Raw genomic sequence first — 18,303 nt, forward strand, 5'->3', positions numbered from 1 at the left:
CCGCCTGACTCCCCAGGCCCTTTGGAAGCTGGGTGTCCTTGGGTTAGGCGAAGGCATGTGGGTGTAGTGGCCTGTGTGTTTGGGGGGATCCCCTGCCCCCTGGTTGTACAAGCTCCCACGAGACCCCGTCTGCACCTGGCTTGCAGAAGCCCTGGAGTGGGCGCTCCCCCGAGGCCGCTGCTGTCCCTGGTGCTGAAAGCACATGACAGGACCCGGGGCGTTTGCAGGACCTGCGGGGCTGGGGGAGATGCCCGCCTGTGTCCTGGGGACAAACCAGCGTCCCACCTGCCCAGCGATGCGTAGCGCCCCAAGTCTCGGTGCTGGGCTCACGAGCTGTCCTGTCCATCTCCTGCCACCCGCCAGGTCCTCTGAGATACAACAGCTGGTTTTATTTCCTCTCCTGTCATGTCTGGAGCTATCTGGACGGTCTAAGTGGAAAGTATTGGGAATAGTGACGTTTCTAAAGGAAGCTACAGCCAGGAGATGGCAGGTGCCACTCTCAGAGCCCGGCCGTGGGCAAGCTGCCATGTGCTCGGTCCTGGCGCTGTCCCCGCCAGGCTGCCAGACTGACATGCGGGCGGGCGGAGGGTGTGGTGTGCCCTCTGGGGCCGTTGGCTAATGGGGGTGAGCTCCCTGACTCCCCCAAGCTCGGCTTGAGCGAGCGTAAGTGCCGCTAACTGGTTCTTTGCCCTGTTTGTCTCTCCACGCTTTCAGATTAGATACACGCAGGTAAGTGGCAGGTGGAGGGGAGGCCCGGGGCCAGTCCTGCCAGCACCGTCTTCCTCTGACTTCCGGGAGGAACTCGGGACCCTGTCCCCAGGGAGACGCTGTTGGGCACCACATCCTTACACACAGTTTTAGGGGAGCTGTGGACCCTCAACACTGAATTCCCAGGCTGAGCGGGGCTTCGGGCTTTGGGAAGGGGCCTGGGGGGCCTGGGTGATGTGCCCACCCGGCAGGTTACTTTGGAGAACTGTGGCCCCGGCAAACCCACGCGGGGCCCTGGGGCATTTCCTGGAGGAGGGGGAGGATGACGTCAGGGCAGGTATGAGTCCAGACGGCGCGTCCCACGTCCCAGCACTGTTTCCCCGGAGCTTTGCTTGCTTGGACTGAAAGGACTTAAGGAGAGTGTCTGGACCGTCCACAGAACCTCCGACAGTCAGCCCACCTGCTGCCTCTTCCCCGGCCCCCGTGGCCACAGTCTCTTGGTCAGTCCCACCCCAGAGGTGGGGCAGGCCCTGCCTCAGAGGCGTGTCCTCAGTGACGCCTGCCGACGGGCTGTTAGCTCGGAACCTGGTCCGAGGCAGTGGACATTTGGAAAGTCCAGCCCTGTGGGGAATTGGCTTCTTCCTCTGAGGCGGTAGCAGGCTGAAGCTGGGAGGTGGGTCAGCGGGTGGACACGTGTCCTCAGGGAGCTGGTCAGACCCTCTCTGTGCACGTGGGCGGCGCTTTACGCATGTGACGCCCGCTGTGTCTGCTGGAGGGGGCGACCAGTCTGGTGGAGACAGATTCAGCAGCCTCTGTCCCATCTCTGCGCTGTCGTCAGTTCTCAGGGTCACACCACATCCCCTCCCCTGTGCCTCAGGCTGCCCGTCTGCAGAAAGGAGGGGAAGGGCCTTTTGTCTCCCACGCGGCCCCCTTCACGCTCAGTGACCCCACGGCCGAGCCCGGGCGGGCGGCAGGTGGAGGGCCTGGCGGGGTCCTGGCTGACCTCCTGTGCCCCCTCTAGAAAATGGGCATGACGGAGGACGACAAGAGAAGCTGCTGCCTGCTGGAGATCCAGGAGACGGAAGCCAAGTACTACCGGACCCTGGAGGACATCGAGAAGGTGGGCGTGGCCGCCGGGTCCACCCAGGACCCCTGCCTCCTGGGAGCCGCTGTCACCGGGCAGGGACTCCGGGCAGTGGTGACGGAGGCGGGGCTCAGGGGCCCTCTCGGTTTTGCACCTTCCAAAAAGGAGGTCGCCCTCACCTTTCCTCTGCCCTCTGCCCTCTGCCCTCTGCCCCCACAGGCTGTGGGCTCCACTCAGCCCAGCTTCCTCGTCAGCTGCCACCCTTGGCCCTGGCCCCACCTCCCACCCTTTGGCCTCAGCTCGGACCCTGGACTGTTCCTGGGCTTGTTTCGGAGGCTTCTTCCAGCCTAAACGGGGCGTCGTTATGGCTTCCGCTCCGGAATGCGCCAAGCTAGGCTCTTTATGTGTGTATCCTCACCCAGAGCTAGATGCCTTCTGTATACACTCTCCCCCAGGCCAGGCGCTGAGTGAGCTCTTGATGTGTCCCTCCTCCCTGGGGTGCTGTCTGTACTCAGCCCCCCCACCCCGTGAGCTGCGATAACAGCAGTACCACCCACTGTGGGCATCCTGCACCTGGGACGCAGTTGGGCCCAGTGACGTGAGTCTCTGGAGCTCCTGTGGCGGCCTGTGTGCTCCCCTGAATGGCTGGTCAGCGCTGTCTCCCTGCCGGCCTGCCCAGCTCCTGGAGAACCACGGACGGGCCTTCTCCCGCCATCCGCCCTGGCCTCCTGTGGTCACTGGCGCAGTGCCGTTTTTGAGACGGACCCTTCCTGGCCGGTCTTTCATTGCAGAGTAGGGCCAAGTGTAGCCATAAGGGGGTGGCCTGAGAAGGTCCCCACTGTTTAGGGCACTGTGGAGCCTCCAGCCGGGGGTCGTGAGATGCCCCTTGGCCCCAGGTCTGGCCCAGGCTTCTGACCTTTTCCCTCCTCCCGCCCCACTCAACCCTTGTGTGTCTGCCCTTTAGCTTCTCCTCGACCACCAGCTTTTCTGCAGACACATGGTCCCAGCTGCCCACTCCTTCGAGTCCCAGCTCCCGTGTCAGCTCCTTCCAGGGCCCTGCAGGCTTCACGTAGCCTGAGTTTCGTCGCAGAAAACCGGCGGGCCACTGTGGCCCGTCTCCACCCCTGCAGTGTGGGCTTTGGGGGCGGGTGCTGCCCATCTGCGGGCGCAGCGCACGTCGGGGGTTGAGCTGGGGGCGTGCCCAGCCAGGGTGTGCATGTGCTGAGTGTTCTCGGGGACGATCGTGTTTGCAATCCTCCCCTAACCGTGTTGCCATCCCCGTGTCAGGTGAGGAAAACGAGTCACACAGTGGCCAGTGCCGCCACGGCACAGGGAGAAGTGCTTGGGTGCGTGCAGCAGCCACTAGTGCTTGCTCGTTTGGACAGGTCTCTCCTGCTGCGCACAGCGGCCAAGGAGAGGGCCAGGGGACCAGGACCCTGTGGGAGAAGGGCAGGGAGAGGGGAGGGTGGCTGGTAGTTCCCCGCGGGGGCCTCCAGGAGGCCGGGGGCAGAAGCACCCCTGCTACTGTGGTGCTTGCGGGGCCGGAGCGGGCCCCTTGATGACAGGTTTGGGGGTACACTCACGGGTGTAGGCTCAGGAATGGGTGTCGGGTGGGAATCACGGCATTTCTCGGTCCTCAGGCTCTCCCTTGGGTGACGCCTCTCACCTCCCGGGAGGACCCCACTTGCTCAAATATCTCAAAACAGCAGAGCCCACCCTGGCTGGCCTTAGGGTGGAAGTCCAGCGCCACGTGCAAGGGGCCCTCTGTGGAGCTTTGTCCACCTGGCGGGTCCTCAGGCCTGACCCCCACCCGGTCCCACACTTCCCACGCAGGTACCCCCTCTCCGGTAAGCGTGGAGCACCCCCGTGTGCTGGTGAGCGGCCGCCCCGCAGGACCCTTGATGGGGGAACGGGGGCGCTGCCTGCAGTCGCCTGTTTTTCTCTGAGGCCGTTAGAGCCCCTCCGACCGGCGACTGTGGCCTCGACGGTGACGGGCGTCCTTCAGGCGGTGACGGGCTTCTCTCTTCCAGAACTACGTGACCCCTCTGAGGCTCGTGCTGAGCCCGGCGGACATGGCGGCCATCTTCATCAACCTGGAGGTGAGGGTCCCACCCCGGCTCACCGTGTGTGGGCTGGAGGTCCTAACCTGCTCGGACGTCAGGCGGGCTCCCACGTGACCGTCCCCAGGGCTTGCGTGGTTGATCCTGGCTAAAGGGTGTTTTCGTGGCTGACGGATGGGGGGCGGTGAGCAGGCCCCCATTTCTCGGGGACTTTGGTTTTAGGAGACAGAGGACAGTTTCTGGGAGCTTCCCTGCCCAATACTGTGCTGGCGGGTGTGCCCGGGACGCACACGCCCTGGAGGAAACACCAGGTTTTGTCATCAGTGGAGGGAAGTGTGTCCCCTCCCCCTCTCTGAGCAAACAGAGTGCCCTCACTGCTCTGCGGTGTCTGAACACGGACACCGGAGGGCCATCCCGCGTGGGGGGGCTCACCTCGATGTGGTCAGCAGAGCCGGGCCCGGAAGCTGCGTGTGGGTGGGCTTCATCGGGGAGCACTGGCCCTACTCTTCCTTGGGGTGCCGACGGCTTGAGGAGTGGGCGCTGGGCACCTCCTGGGTGAGGCTGACGCAGACCCGGAGTTTCGCAGCCCCTGCGCCCCCCGGCCCAGAGCTCATCCTGCCGTGAGCAGTGGCACACGTGGCCACAGAAGGACTGGGGACCTGGTTGGGGGACGGTGCTGCCTGGCAGCCACCCCTCTGCTCTGGGGTGCGGACACACTTCCCCAGGCCCCGCTTCCACAGCGGAGAGGCTTCACCCGTCAGGGCGCCTGCGCCCCCGCACTCCCGCGTACAGCGGGCGGGTCCCGACGATGCCGGCTGGGGCCGGGCACCGTGTGTCTGGACAGGCTGTGCAGACTCTGGACGGCTGTGGCACCTTCTGGTGAACGGCAGCCGGTGTGTACGTGCGGAAGTACGCCCGGCGCCCGGCCGCTCACGTGGACGTCCCTCCATCGGAACGGCAGCCCGGAAGGAGCGGGATCACGGAGCCCGCGTGCCCCCGCCGGCTGTGCCTGCTCACGCGTGGTTGCTTTTCGTCCCAGGACCTAATTAAGGTGCATCACAGCTTCCTGAGGGCCATCGACGTGTCCATGATGGCGGGGGGCAGCTCGCTGGCCAAGGTCTTCCTGGACTTCAAGGAAAGGTGAGTGGCTGGGGCCTCTGGGGCGTCCGGGCGCCGCTCCGCTTCCATCGTGGGGACGGGGCGGAGCTGGTGGGTGAGTTTACCCAGGTTACCGCTGCGTGGTGCCGAGGCGGGCGTCGGTGCTCCCACACTCACCCTGTCCTCACTTGTAAACTGAGAAAACTGCCTGCCCTCCCTGCCGTCACAGCCTGCATGGGAGGGGCCTCTCGGGGGCTCTAGCCGCCCCCTCTGCCTCTATTCTTGGGGGTCGTGGTGGCTGAAGGACACTCGTGCCATCACGACGCCCCTGCCGTGCTGCAGACCCCACGGGAGTCGGGCACCGGGAGAGTCTGCCCCTGAGTTCTGTGCCTGGGGGGAGGTGACCTGTGGCACCTGCCTCTACAACTGCACTCCCCCCGGCCTGTGCCAGCCTGGGTGAGGGGCTTCAGGGGCTGCAGGGAGCCATGGCTGAGAGCCCAGGCTCTGGGTCCCCAGGGCTGAGGCCATGCCGCTGCTTCTACACGACACCACAGCCCGACTTCTTTATCTGTCGGTCAGGGGCCACGATGGCGTCTGTGCCCCTTGGTGCCCTGAGGGTGAGCAGAGGCCAGGCCTGCGCTGCCGACACGCTGGTCCACACCCAGCGAAGGCTGCGGTGACCGGGCAGGTGTAGGGGCCGGACCTGGGCAGCCGGGCGGGGGTGCGGACGGCAGCCCTGGACACGGTTGCGTGGTCGTCTTGGCATAAACTGGCTTCAGCCCTGAACGTGGGGAGACGTGGTTCCGGGACCGAGAAGCGCAGAGCCCTGGATCTCCCAGTGGTGCCCTGGTCCTGTGCGAGTCTCCGCAGCTTCGGGGCAAGTGTCCGTGGAGCCCGAGGGGGTATAGATGCTCTTGTCAGGATCCGAGGCGGCCCTTCTTCTCCAGGCCCCTCCCAGGTGGTTAGGCTGAGTCTAGACGCAGAGAGGGCGCCGGCCTCCACCCCGCCAGAAAGTCACCTGTGATAATCATGCCCGCTAGTGGGGTCCCTGATCAGAATCAAGACTGTCAATGGGAGAGAGCGACAGCTCGTTAGGAATCAACGCAGGGACCTTCTTTTAAAAAAAATTATACCGCTCTTATGTGACCCCTGTGAATCTATTTGATGCTGGCTTTAAGCGCCTCTGTTGGTCAGCCCAGTTGATGGAGGGGGTACGGAGGCAGCCTTCTGTTCTCTAGAATGTCCTGCTGGAGGCTGGCGGGGGCGTTGGGATTCTGGAAGCTTCCAACTAGGTGTGAGGGGGCAGCTGTCAGGATGGCTCTGCCGTCCCAGCGGAGAGCCCGGGCCCCTGCTTCTTCCCCTTGCGCCTTGGCAACTGGTGCTTCAAGACGGGATGCTGACGAGGACGAAGCCGGATGACATGGAGGGCTCGCGGGATGCCAGCATTGCAGGGTCCTGGGAGATGGTGGCTTTTAGCCACTGAAATCTCAAGATATGCATCAGCAGATGGTGCCTGGCGTTCTGTCCCTCATAGAATCTTTGGACAAGGAGCCTGAAGGTTCTGTCTTCGTGGTGCCTCTGCCTGGGAGCTTGTTAAAAATACCGATTCCTGGGGCTTCCCTGGTGGCGCAGTGGTTAAGAATCCGCCTGCCAATGCAGGGGACACGGGTTCAAGCCCTGGTCTGGGAACTAGATCCCACATGCCGCGGAGCAACTAAGCCCGTGCGCCACAACTACTGAGCCTGCGCTCTGGAGCCTGTGTGCCACAACTCCTGAGCCCACGTGCCACAACTACTGAAGCCCGTGCACCTAGAGCCCGTGCTCCGCGACAAGAGAAGCCACTGCAATGAGAAGCCTGTGCACCGCACGAAGAGTAGTCCCCACTCACCGCAACCAGAGAAAGCCCGCGCGCAGCAATAAAGACCCAACACAGCCAAAAAAAAAAAAAATACCGATTCCTGGGGTCTGATGAGGGATCCTGGGAGCTGTAGAAGGCACCACAGGGGCCAGTGGGGACCCTCATCTGCAGGAGGGTCCCCTGCATCGCCCGTCAGGTAACTCTCAGCTCCGCTCACAACCCTCTCTGCACAGGCAGCTGCATTCCCAGGCGCCTTCACCTAGGATTGCCTGAACGTGCCTCCCCCAGGTGCCCTGTAGCTCCAGGCAAGGAGCCGTGGCCTCCTGAACGGGCAAGGGTCCTCAAGCCTGCTTTCTGAGGGGCCACGAGTCGGGGGGCTCCCGGGAGCCATGAGGGAGCAGGCAGTGCCCAAGTACAGGTGGCAGACGCAGCCAGAGGAGAGCAGACGAGGCTTCTCCAGGCACCAGCAGGTGTGGGCATGCTGGCCGGCCCGGGCAAGGGGGTGGGGATCAGGTCTGGGGGTCAGGCCGGCTCCCTAACCCGCCCTCTGCCCCCAACAAGGTTTTCCTCTCACCTGGCTGCAAGCCACCCTGCTAGGTGGGCCCATGGCGCCCCACTGCTGGACTTGAGCTGACTGTCAGACCTGACCCTCGCCCAGGTGACGGGCACGGCAGACACTTCTCAGCACCTCGTTAGTGCTGCGCCTTGGCTGGGGTCGGACGGGCACTGAGGCCCAGTAACCCAGCTCTAGGCCGCGTGGCTGAGGTACAGATGGATGACCTGTCCTCTACTGGGATCCTCCACGTCCCCAGCGCAAGGGCTCTGCTGCCTGGCCTGTCCCCGTGGTCCAGTTTGCCTGTGAATAAGACCTCACACCATCCTCTACACACAACCTCGGGCTGGCCTGCCCCCAGGCCTCCTTTCCTCTGGGAATGACGGACGTTTCCGCCTTGGAGAATCGCCGTGAGCAGAATGCATCCTGGCACCGAGAGCTCTGCAGATGGTCACCGCCCAGCGAGGCGTCGGGGGGTCCAGGCACCCGCCCAGCGAGGCATCGGGGGGTCCAGGCACCCGCCCAGCGAGGCGTCGGGGGGTCCAGGCACCCGCCCAGCGAGGCGTCGGGGGGTCCAGGCACCCGCCCAGCGAGGCGTCGGGGGGTCCAGGCACTTTTCCCTCCTTTGGGGGAGGGGCTGGCTGCATCTCACCAGACCTCGTTTGCCAAATCACTGTTCACCCCCGCGTCCGCCTTTTCTGGCACGTCCCTTCTTACTTCTGAGTCAGCCCCGAAGGCCCTGATGGTCGCCGGCTCACCGATTCTGCGAGCACTTATGGACCGCCTGCTGTGTGCGGCTGCAGAGCTCTGGGCCAAGGACATCGTGGTGAGCGAAGCAGGCTCCGCGCTCCCTGGGAGACGAGTCCACAGACAAGAGACTTACCGTGGGCTGTGATAGTGCCTGAGAGCACAGGGAAGGGGAGGGGGATGAGCACAGGCTGGGCCCCCTGAGGGCCTGGGGGAGAGGGGATCAGCCCTGAAGCCGCGTGGGGAGTAGAAGCTGCGGGAGAGCCAGGAGCTCTGACTGGGGAACCGGCAGAGGCCGGAGGAGCGGGACCGCGGGGGCGAAGGGGAGGTTCTCCAAGGAGCAGTTACAGGTTCTGCAGGATCTGGTGGGCGAAGATAGGGATTCATAATTTTTTTTTTTTTTTTTTTTTGCGGTACGCGGGCCTCTCACTGCCGTGGCCTCTCCCGTTGCGGAACACAGGCTCCGGACGCGCAGGCTCACGGGCCCAGCCGCTCCGCGGCATGTGGGATCCTCCCGGACCGGGGCACGAACCTGTGTCCCCTGCATCGGCAGGCAGACTCTCAACCACTGCGCCACCAGGGAAGCCCCATCATTTTTAGTTTGTTTTTTTTTTTTTTTTTTTTTTTTTGCGGTACGTGGGCCTCTCACTGCTGGGGCCTCTCCCGTTGCGGAGCACAGGCTCCGGACGCACAGGCTCAGCAGCCATGGCTCACGGGCCCAGCCGCTCCGCGGCACGTGGGATCCTCCCGGACCGGGGCACGAACCATGTCCCCTGCATCGGCAGGCGGACTCTCAACCACTGCGCCACCAGGGAAGCCCCATCATTTTTTTAATGAGGGCAGGAGAAGCCATTGAGGAATTCAAGGGGCAAGATGCCGGCAGCTCGTCCCTGATGAAGGATGGGGTGGCATCCGGGTGTGGCACGAGCAGCAGAACGGCAGGGGGCGATCACCTCCCTCTTTTTGGAGCTTATTCTCCCATTAATGCAGCCTCGATCCTCAGACAAGGCGGGGGCTCCTGTTAACCTTGCCGTGTGGGCTTAAAGGCGACGACGTCTCCCACACGGAGGGAGCTGGCTCTCGGGCAGGGTTTGCATTGAAGTCACACCTTTTGTATTTATCGCTGGGGCTGACCGAGGTGGGCCTGGAGCCTGACTTCTCGTGGGTCCGCGGTTCGGGCTGGATGGGGCCTGGGGAGCTGGTGGCCCGGTGGTAAGACGGGAGGACGAGCTCTTAGGAGGGACTGTCTGTGGGGCTTTGCGCACGTGCCGTTAGGAGGAACGTCGTTCAGAAAGGAAGGTTCCCCGTCCCAGGACCCCGTGGGATTTCTGTGAGTGTGGAGAGAGAGGCTCTGGGCAGGGGAGGGCTTCGGCGCTCTGCAGCCTCTCCTTGCTCTTAGGTTAGATGGACGGCGCTGCCCTCTGGCTGTGATTTCCGTTCACAGAAACCAGGGTCTCTGGGGGCCTTTCATCTCAAAGCCCGAGGTCAGGTGGTCCTGCACGGAGACAACCCTCTCGTACCCCCTAGAGCCCCCGCAGGGGTTCTCGTGGCTGCCCTGTCGGGAGGGCTGCCCTGGGACCATCAGCCAGAGAGCCCTTTGCCTCCCGCCCTGTCCAGAGCTCCTTTCCCAGATGGGGCAGCTCGGGACGGGAGAGGGGAGCGGCCTTGGCCACGCGTGGTCTCAGCTTGTTCCCGTGTCCCGGGTGAACACCTGGGCGCGTCGCCTGTGTTCTGGGACGTGCTCCGTCCTGTCCCCGGCTGTGTGGGCTGAGACAGAAGTGACGCGGTGAGGAAATAAGGCGTCAGATATATTTCTGTGAGAGGCATTCAGGTTCCCTCTATGGGGTCGGAGTTGGAAGGTCAAGCAGTTAAATAAATAACCTAGCGCGGAGCTGGTGGCCAACATCTACCACCCTGTGAAAGAGCAGAAGGTTGACGAAGGTCGCTCAGCTGACAGTCCGGGACACTGGCACGCAGAGTCAGCGGGGACAGGAGTTAGGAGTGAGGTGGCCACGTTACATGCAAACAGGTCGATTTCCTCCGTGGCAAGAGCGCTGGAACCTTTGGGTTGCTTCCCCAGCGTGACGGAAATCACGTGTACAGAACAGGGTCACGCAGCGTGCGTCGGGCCGGGTCGGGGAGACCGCCTTCCCCGGGGCCTCGGGTGGCTGGCGTTCCCAGGCGCTCCGGTGGGACCGTGAACCGTCAAGTCCTCCGCGTGTGCGTTGCCTTACTTCCAAGTTTCTGGGTTTTTTTTTAAACTTTGGTACATGAAACTGGCTTTCTTTCTCTTCCTTCCTTCCTCCCTCCCTCCCTCCCTCCCTCCCTTTCTTTCTTTTTGGCTGCATTGGGTCTTCGTTGCTGTGCGCGTGGCTTTCTCTAGTTGTGGCGAGCGGGGGCTACTCTTTGCTGTGGTGCACGGGCTTCTCGTTGCGATGGCTTCTCTTGTTGCAGAGCACGGACTCTAGGCGCGCGGGCTTCAGTAGTTGTGGCTCGCAGGCTCAGTAATTGTGGTGCACGGGCTCGGTAGTTGTGGCACACGGGCTTAGTTGTTCCGCGGCATGTGGGATCTTCCCAGACCAGAGCTCAAACCCGTGTCCTCTGCATTGGCAGGCGGATTCTTAACGACTGCACCACCAGGGAAGCCCCTTAATCAACTTTTATATGAAAATTCTGAATTGAATAGCAGACTCCTTGAAGTGGAAACCAGGGCTCAGTTTCTCATGCAGAGTGGCTCCTGGTCAGTGTGTCACACTCGGGACTCTGGACCCGGCCATCTGTCCCAAACCCCCAAGGCCCCAGGGAGGGGAGACCTGCCCGGGGGCTCACGTGGCAGAGCCGGGGTGCTGGATGCCCGGCCCAGGTGTGGTCACCGCGGGTCTCTCGGGCCGTGCAGGGAGAGCCTGGGGAGTCCCACAGACCCAGCGGGATGCAGTGTCATCTCCTCCAAAGTGAAGCCAGCAACAGGCCTTGACTGCCTACCCGCAGCGCCTCACCAGGTACCCCAGGGTGCAGCAGCGTCCGCGGAGGACAGAGAAATGGGCCTGATGTCATCTTCACCCGAGCTTCCCAGAGCTGGGCCGGGAGAGGCCTCCAGACGTTTGCTGACACACAGCGTAACCTGCGTCTGGCAGGGCGTCCCTGGAACGTCATGCGCGGGGCCCGGCCTCCTGGTGTCGCCCTTTATTAGCTGGTGACTCTTAGCAAGTTCACTGAGGCCTTGGTTTCCCCACTGGAGAGTGGGGCTCACCACCCCCACCTCTACAAGTGGGTTAAAGGGTCGCGACGCTGTGCGTGAAGCTCCTGGCCCTGGTGGCTCCCAGAGGTGGTGACTGTTGCAGCCGACGACGTCACCTGCCTGGTCCTTCTCCAGGGGCCTACTCGGTAGTCGGGTGACAAGAGTTTGAAAGATGAGGTTTCAGGCCAGTAACCCAAGGCCCTGAGAGCGCTGGGCCCCGGTGCCGGGGGCTCTGGCCTGTCGGCCCTGGAGGATCGTGGTGGGGAGGAAAGCAGAGGGTGTTAGGAGAGAAGCAGGTCGGCAGGCAGGCAGTGGGCGCGGGGGAGGCCGGAAGCGGGGGAGGCGGGGCTGGGTTAGAGGGAGCTCCTTCTCCCCCTCTGCACCCCGCATCTTCCCTGGATCCGCGGCCCCTCCCAGCACCCCCGTCTCCCAGGTGACGGGGGCTGACGTCACCCTGCCCTGAGAGGCCGGTGGCTGGAACCCAGGCACAGACCATCAGTGCCATGTGGCAGCAACAAGGGCTGGCCCGCGGGTTCCCCGCACCTCAAAATGTCAGCTCAGGGGCCGGCCCCCCAGGGCGAGCACAGAGCCGGGCTGGGCCTGGGCGCTCACTGCCTGTGGACTGCAGCGTGAGTTGCCTGGGGAGGCGGGGGCTTCTGTCTGGCTTTGGCCCTTTCCAGGGGCGGGATGGGGGGCTGAGGGTGGCACCCCCAAACCCGGTCCTGACCTGGAACAGAACCACAGAAGAGGGCCTCCTGGGGTTCAGGGAAGGCAGGGTGCCCCTCCCTCCCCACGGCTGGCAGCCCTCCTCCTGGGCAGGGCGGGGAAGGAAAGCAGCCTCATGGAAAGAACGAAACCATTAAATGTGCGAACACGTGAGGAGCTGTCGGGGGGGAGCTGCTTGCTGTGCTCACAGCCTGACGTGCACACGGCTCGGGCTCACACCCAGTGTGTGTGTGTGTGTGTGTGTGTGTGTGTGTGTGTCCGCCGTCCAGGCTCCTGATCTACGGGGAGTACTGCAGCCGCATGGAGCACGCACAGAGCACGCTGAGCCAGCTCCTGGCCGGCAGGGAGGACTTCAGACAGAAAGTCGAGGTACTTGCCGTGTCCGAGCTTCCAGCTCCCTGGCCTCTTACCCGTTCCATGGGAAGCTGGGGGCGGGGCAGTGATGGGACGTTTTTTGTAGATGTTTTTGGCAGGTGGTTTTTTCTCCTTTGCATTTTGTTGGGGTTGAGAGTGGGCAGGGGGAGGTCACTGTCCCAGGCCAGGGCCCAGCCTGGGTGCCACTGTGGCAGGACCCTGGACCAGATCCGGCTGAGTGACTGAGCCCTGGCCTATCGGGACCCCATGGGGGCCCCATGTGACGGACCTCTGCTGGGAGCCTCCCACCCCTGCCATGTCGTCCCCCCAGAGGCTGGGCTTCCCATGTTGTATCTGGCCGGTCAGACGGTTCCCAGGGTGAGCCCTGGTGGCACGTCCCTTTGCTCCGGCAGTGCTGGGGGTGACTCACCCCTCGGAGAGGCCCGATGCCCTCGTGTGTCCAGGCAACCCGTGGGGAGCCCCTGGTTCCTGAGGGCGGTGCCCCCGTTAGTGTGAGCTGGCCTCCCCCAGGGTCTCTGGTAGACCCCAGACCAGGCGTCACTCAGAATCCCCCCCATGTGGCCACTGCAGACCTCTGAGGCTATGAGAGGCAGCAGGGCCCCTGCCCGCCTGCTGTGAAGCCCACCCCTCTGCACACGCCTGGTTTGGGGGGGGCGGTCTCTGGGAGCCGGACCGGAGGAAGACCAGACACCTGGGCCCCAGTGCAGGGCTTGGGTCTGCCCCCGTCCCCAGGCCGGGGATGGGAGTGTTGGGGTCCGGTGTGCCCGGGCAAGGATGCCCTAAATCCACCCGCTGCTCCCCCGACGCCCAGGAATGCACCCTGAAGGTCCAAGACGGGAAGTTCAAGCTGCAGGACCTGCTGGTGGTCCCCATGCAGAGGGTGCTCAAATACCACCTGCTCCTCAAGGTGAGACCGGCTGGAGGGAGTCAGGGCCCGGCAGCCCCCGGGGCGTGGGGTGGAGCCCACAGACAGGCCAGGGAGACAAATGAACAAGCGCATAGAGTAAGGCAGCCCGTGCTTGGCGCCTAAAAGCTGCAAAATCAGTGCTGGGAGCTACGCAGTATTTGTGTGTCTTATGAATATTGTCAGTTAGTACGCAAGGACAATTATGATCTAAATCGGTAAGAGAAGAGAAAAGCAGAGAGAGACAGAAAGCCATCCTCAGGCCGGAAGTAAGAGCTCCTGGGGCTCGTCTCCTAACCCAGTTCCTGAGCTTCCTGGTGGCCACGGAAACAGGAAGTCCTTCGGGACAGACAGACCTGCGCGGGAGACAGTGGTTTCTGTGAGATGCCAGCCAAGGCTCTTTAGTGAATCAGCAGGTCACCTGTTAGCGCGGCCCCTGGCTTTGTGGCGTCTTAATGTTCCCCCCGTTATCCACAAGAGTTGGAGACACCTCGCCTCGAAGCCGCGTGTCCCCTGGAGGAGGACTCGCTGTCTGTCTGCCGGAGTTGGGCGGCTGGACCAGAGCCGGGGGGGTGGGGGTGGGGCTTTGTCCCGAGGGCCTGGCTCTGTCTGCACACCCGGGGCCTGGTGGGGACCCCTGAGTGGTCACCCACACCTCACCACCACCCCCCCCAGGAACTTCTGAGCCATTCCACCGACCGGCCCGAGAGGCAGCAGCTCAAAGAAGCGCTGGAGGCCATGCAGGTGGGTAAACCGAGGCAGGGGAGAGGCCGGGCCAGCCTGGGGCTTCATGGACTGTGCCCGCCCTCTTTGACTGGACCTGGGCTCGCTAACAACCTTACCTCGGTGATCGGAGATGTAGATCTTCCTGGGACGGCAAGAGGCGGAGCAGGGGCAGGGCGGTGGATGGGACCCACCAGGGGCAGAGGGGGCGGGTGGAGGGGGCTTCCCTAAGGATTCTCTTCTCTAGCCTCCCCTGGCCCACAGTGACCCCACCCCCACCCCCAGGCCTCCCCTCCTCTCGCTTCCCTGATCGTCTGCCAGACGGTCGCCAGAATCCAGGCACCGGACCCAGTGCTGGGCCACCTGGCCCTCCCCTGCCTGCTGCCCAGTGTGTGGCATCTGCTTCTGAAATGCCCACTCCACCCAGGCACGGCACCTCTCCCCTCCTCCCTCTGTCCACGGAAGCCCACTTTGCAGCTCAGCCCCCGGAAGGAGAGCCCAGCTCACGTCCCTGCCCCTCTTAGAACCCTTCTGTGGCTCCCCACTGCCTGCTGAGTCAGGCCCAGACCCTCCCCCCGGCACACAGGCCTCCAGAGCTGTGCTGGCTTTGCAGTTGTGTTTACCCCTAATGCCCCACCTTCCAGGCAGGCTTGGCCACGCTCAGGCCCCTGAAGGTGTCCGTTCTTCCCCACCTGTGTGTTGGCTCGGGCTGAACCTGTCCTTGTCACCTGGCAACATCCTGTGCCTCCTCCGTCTTTGCGAAGTGACCTTCCCAGGGGGATCGCCCCCTCTGGCTTCTGTCCCCCCACTGCTCGGCCGTCTGTTTCTGGAGCTTCTCTGAGCAGCCTGTCCTCTTCACTCCAAGTCCTGTGCGAACTCTGTGGCCTGTGCCATGGAGGCCCCGGCGGTTGCACGGCTCACCAGGCCCATCTTGTAATGTTCCTGCCTCGGGGTCTCCGATTCTGCCTGGCCAGTGGGCTCCCAGTGTGGACGGGCAGGGGGCACTGGAGGGGAGGCTGGAACCAGCTCTCACCCCCTACCCACCGCCTGGCTCAGGGGCTCCACCCTGGGCTCTGGGTGTCTGTCCCGCTGGGCCCTCTGGATCGCGGTGGGCAGTGCCCCCTGGCGGCCAGCAGGAGACTGCAGCATGTGGGTAGCCGGGCTGCACGGTGGGGCCGCCCTTGTTCCGCTGAGGCTCTGTAGGGCCAGGAACTGGCTGGTCCAGGTCGACCTGGTTGTTTTCCTTCTACTCTGACCTAGAAGGTGGCTGAGTGACGGGGCAGAAGGAAGCTGCTCTAGGAGGAGGGATTTCCTGGCGCACCAATGGGGCGCAGCTTTTCTGCCTCGTTTGCCAAGTGGGGTGACGCTTCTCACCCCTGCGGTCATTTCGAGGGCCAGCCACCTCTGGGGACGGTGGACGGTGCTTTGGAGATGCCCAGCCCTTGCACGGTGCTGTGGGGTTCGTGGCTGAGCCCCTCACGCCCAGCGTGGGCCTGCTGACCCGCTCCCCGCCTCTGTTGTGTCCCAGGACCTGGCGATGTACATCAACGAAGTCAAACGGGACAAAGAGACCCTGAAGAAAATCGGCGAGTTTCAGAGTTCCATAGAGAACCTGGTAAGTGCGCCGGCTCCCCAGGAGCGGAGACAGTCACGGCCATATATGCAGGTTTTAAAAAATGACTTTCAGGGCTTCCCTGGTGGCGCAGTGGTTGGGAGTCCGCCTGCCGATGCAGGGGACGCGGGTTCGTGCCCCGGTCCGGGAAGATCCCACATGCCGCGGAGCGGCTGGGCCGTGAGCTACAGCCGCTGGGCCTGCGCGTCCGGAGCCTGTGCTCCGCAACGGGAGAGGCCGCAACGGTGAGAGGCCCGCGTACCGCCAAAAAAAAAAAAAAAAAAATGACTTTCACAATCTCAGCATCGAATAAGTGGAAGGGCGACCGCACGCTCCGTCCGTCCGGGTCGTGGAGGCACGTGCAGCCGTGCTGAGCGCTCTCCGCCGAGAGGGTGGAGCAGCTTCTGCAGCGGAGGCTGACCTCGCACTGCCAGGCTGTGCACCGAGACCAGCCCAGGGGCCCTGTGCACAAAGGTGGCCACTGGCTGAGGGCCCGAGAAGGGGAACAGTATTGACTGCTCTGCTCTGCCCTCCCTCCCTGGCCTGGACCGGGACTCTTGGGTCCAAGAGGAGAGTGCGGCGCCCAGGGGAGCATGAGGTTCCTAACACTCTGGGACCCCTGGCTCACCCACATCTCCTGTCCCCATGAGGGACAATAGAGAGGGTTTGGTCACCCTGCCCAGGAGTTGCCCTTGAGTTCTCCCCTCCCCCTTGACCTCTAGCAGGCAGGGCTGACACCTCATGGGACCTTATCCTCATCCTGGTCCATCAGAGGCTCAGCCTCGGGGCGTCGGGTGAACCACTGGGTCCTGCGGGGCGAGGAGATGGGCCACCCCAGGAAGCAGGCACCTCCCCGCCTGTGCCAACCGGTACCAGCCTCTCGCTGATCTGCTGAAGGTCTAAACAGGGTTTCTCCGCCTCGGCACTGTTGACACTTGGGGCTGGACCATTCTCTGTCGCGGGGCCTGTCCTGTGCATTGTGGGATGTTGAGCTGCACCCCTGGACTCTGTCCGCTAGATGCTGGTAGCATCCCCACCCTTCAGGGGCCCAGGTCATGGCCACCAGATACAGCTCCCGACATCACGAGATGTCCCCTGGGTACAGAATCAGCCCTGGCCGAGGACCGCTGGTTTACATGCATTATCACTCTCTGGTCCCTGAACTTTCAGAGTCCGGGTGAGTGTCTGTCGAAAGCAAATCAGCACAGAAGCTTTTGCAAAGGAAGCCCCGCATGCCCAGGCTGACACCTGGTGCCCATTTGTCTGGTCCTCCCCGACCAGAGTCAGAAGAGCCCAAACAGGACTGTGGTACAGGCACGTGGCGTGAAGACAATCGTAATGTGTCATCCAGCAAAGAAAAAAGAAGTCGCCGAACAGCATTATGACCCGACCCCATTTTTCTTTCCTTTCTGAGGGCAGAGGAGGTTAAGGATGGCTGTGCCCCAGGCTGTTAGCGGTGGTGTTAGTGCCCGGTGGGGCCTGGGGCTGTTGGTTTTCCCCTCGTTGAGTGTTGGATGTTTTCTACGATGGATGGATGGGCGCTACTTTTGTGACAAGAAGACTTTTTTTTTTTTAAGTTTTTACATACGACTAATTCTTGCGCATCAAATGACAAAAGTTAAGCAGCAGGGGAGCAGGTGTGGAGCGCTCCTGTGGGCCGGGCGCCCTGCTCTGCCCAGCCGTGTGGTTTTCTCCGGACCCCATCCCAGCAGGTGGAGCTGGTACCTTTCTTCCCGCCCTTTGGAGATGAGACACAGAGGCCGTTAGTGACACAGAGTCACTAAGCAGGTGCTGGTCCCACCCTGGGTGACACCCACGCTGCGCCCTTCGTTTTGCTCTGGCAGCTCCTGGAAAATGCAGAAAACTGAAAGAAGATGCTGAGAGCCCCCGTCGTAGCGCCAGGCGGGCTGGCCTGATAGCGTTTTGCGGCATCCTCTCCTTCCTGTTCTGTTCACGTAGACTGCACAGGGAACGTGCCCAGAGATGTCTCTCTGAATCAGAGCAGAGCAGAGATGCAAACCAGGCAGAAAACGAAAATGAAATCCTTGCAAACCAGAGAGGGGGTTCCATGCGAAGGCTCCCCCTGGTTCCACTGGCAGGACCCCTGCACCCTGCCCGCCCTCTCTCTGAGAAGCGCTGTTTGTTCTCTGTTTAATTTGGTTTCTCGGGGTCAGGCGTCTGGCGGTTCCCACCAGGTTCCCGCTCTGGCTCCATGATGACAGTGGCCTGCTAACTGACCCACACCATCAATCGCCCTTTGTTGCCGCAGAGCTGGAGGGAGTCCTCAGCAGGGCCGGGTCTGTGGGGCGCAGAGTCTGCAGGCCTAGTTCCTCCCTTCTGTCCTCGGCACCAGCCGGGAACCGGGGGGCTCGTCTCACATCACTCCCGCCTTCGGTTTCAGCGGAAAACGGCCGCCCCGGACGCGTGCCCACCTGCATTTCTCTCCACGTAGGGAACGTGCTCTGGCACCGGGACTAACGGCCTTGCCCTTTCTTTCCCAGCAAGTGAAACTGGAGGAATTTGGGAGACCAAAGATCGACGGGGAGCTGAAGGTCCGGTCCATAGTGAACCACACCAAGCAAGACAGGTGAGCGGAGCGGGCGCCGGGCTGGGTGGC

General features: G+C 63.0%; 1 protein-coding gene across 14 annotated transcripts in view; it reads left to right on the forward strand.

Annotated features, from left to right (window-relative positions):
- The window catches only part of VAV2 (vav guanine nucleotide exchange factor 2), a 177,980-nt gene that overhangs the window by 134,188 nt on the left and 25,489 nt on the right, over positions 1 to 18,303 (forward strand). For all 14 annotated transcript variants that reach the window (XM_073806767.1, XM_073806768.1, XM_073806770.1 and 11 more), the window contains 8 exons: positions 1,730 to 1,828; positions 3,823 to 3,891; positions 4,892 to 4,992; positions 12,342 to 12,441; positions 13,259 to 13,354; positions 14,027 to 14,095; positions 15,603 to 15,689; positions 18,188 to 18,273. In XM_073806767.1, coding sequence (XP_073662868.1) covers positions 1,730 to 1,828; positions 3,823 to 3,891; positions 4,892 to 4,992; positions 12,342 to 12,441; positions 13,259 to 13,354; positions 14,027 to 14,095; positions 15,603 to 15,689; positions 18,188 to 18,273 — 707 coding nt within the window. The remainder of the gene's footprint in view (positions 1 to 1,729; positions 1,829 to 3,822; positions 3,892 to 4,891; positions 4,993 to 12,341; positions 12,442 to 13,258; positions 13,355 to 14,026; positions 14,096 to 15,602; positions 15,690 to 18,187; positions 18,274 to 18,303) is intronic.

This window comes from Tursiops truncatus, chromosome 6, assembly GCF_011762595.2.
Source record: "Tursiops truncatus isolate mTurTru1 chromosome 6, mTurTru1.mat.Y, whole genome shotgun sequence".
In the NCBI taxonomy this organism is placed as follows: Eukaryota; Metazoa; Chordata; class Mammalia; order Artiodactyla; family Delphinidae; genus Tursiops; species Tursiops truncatus.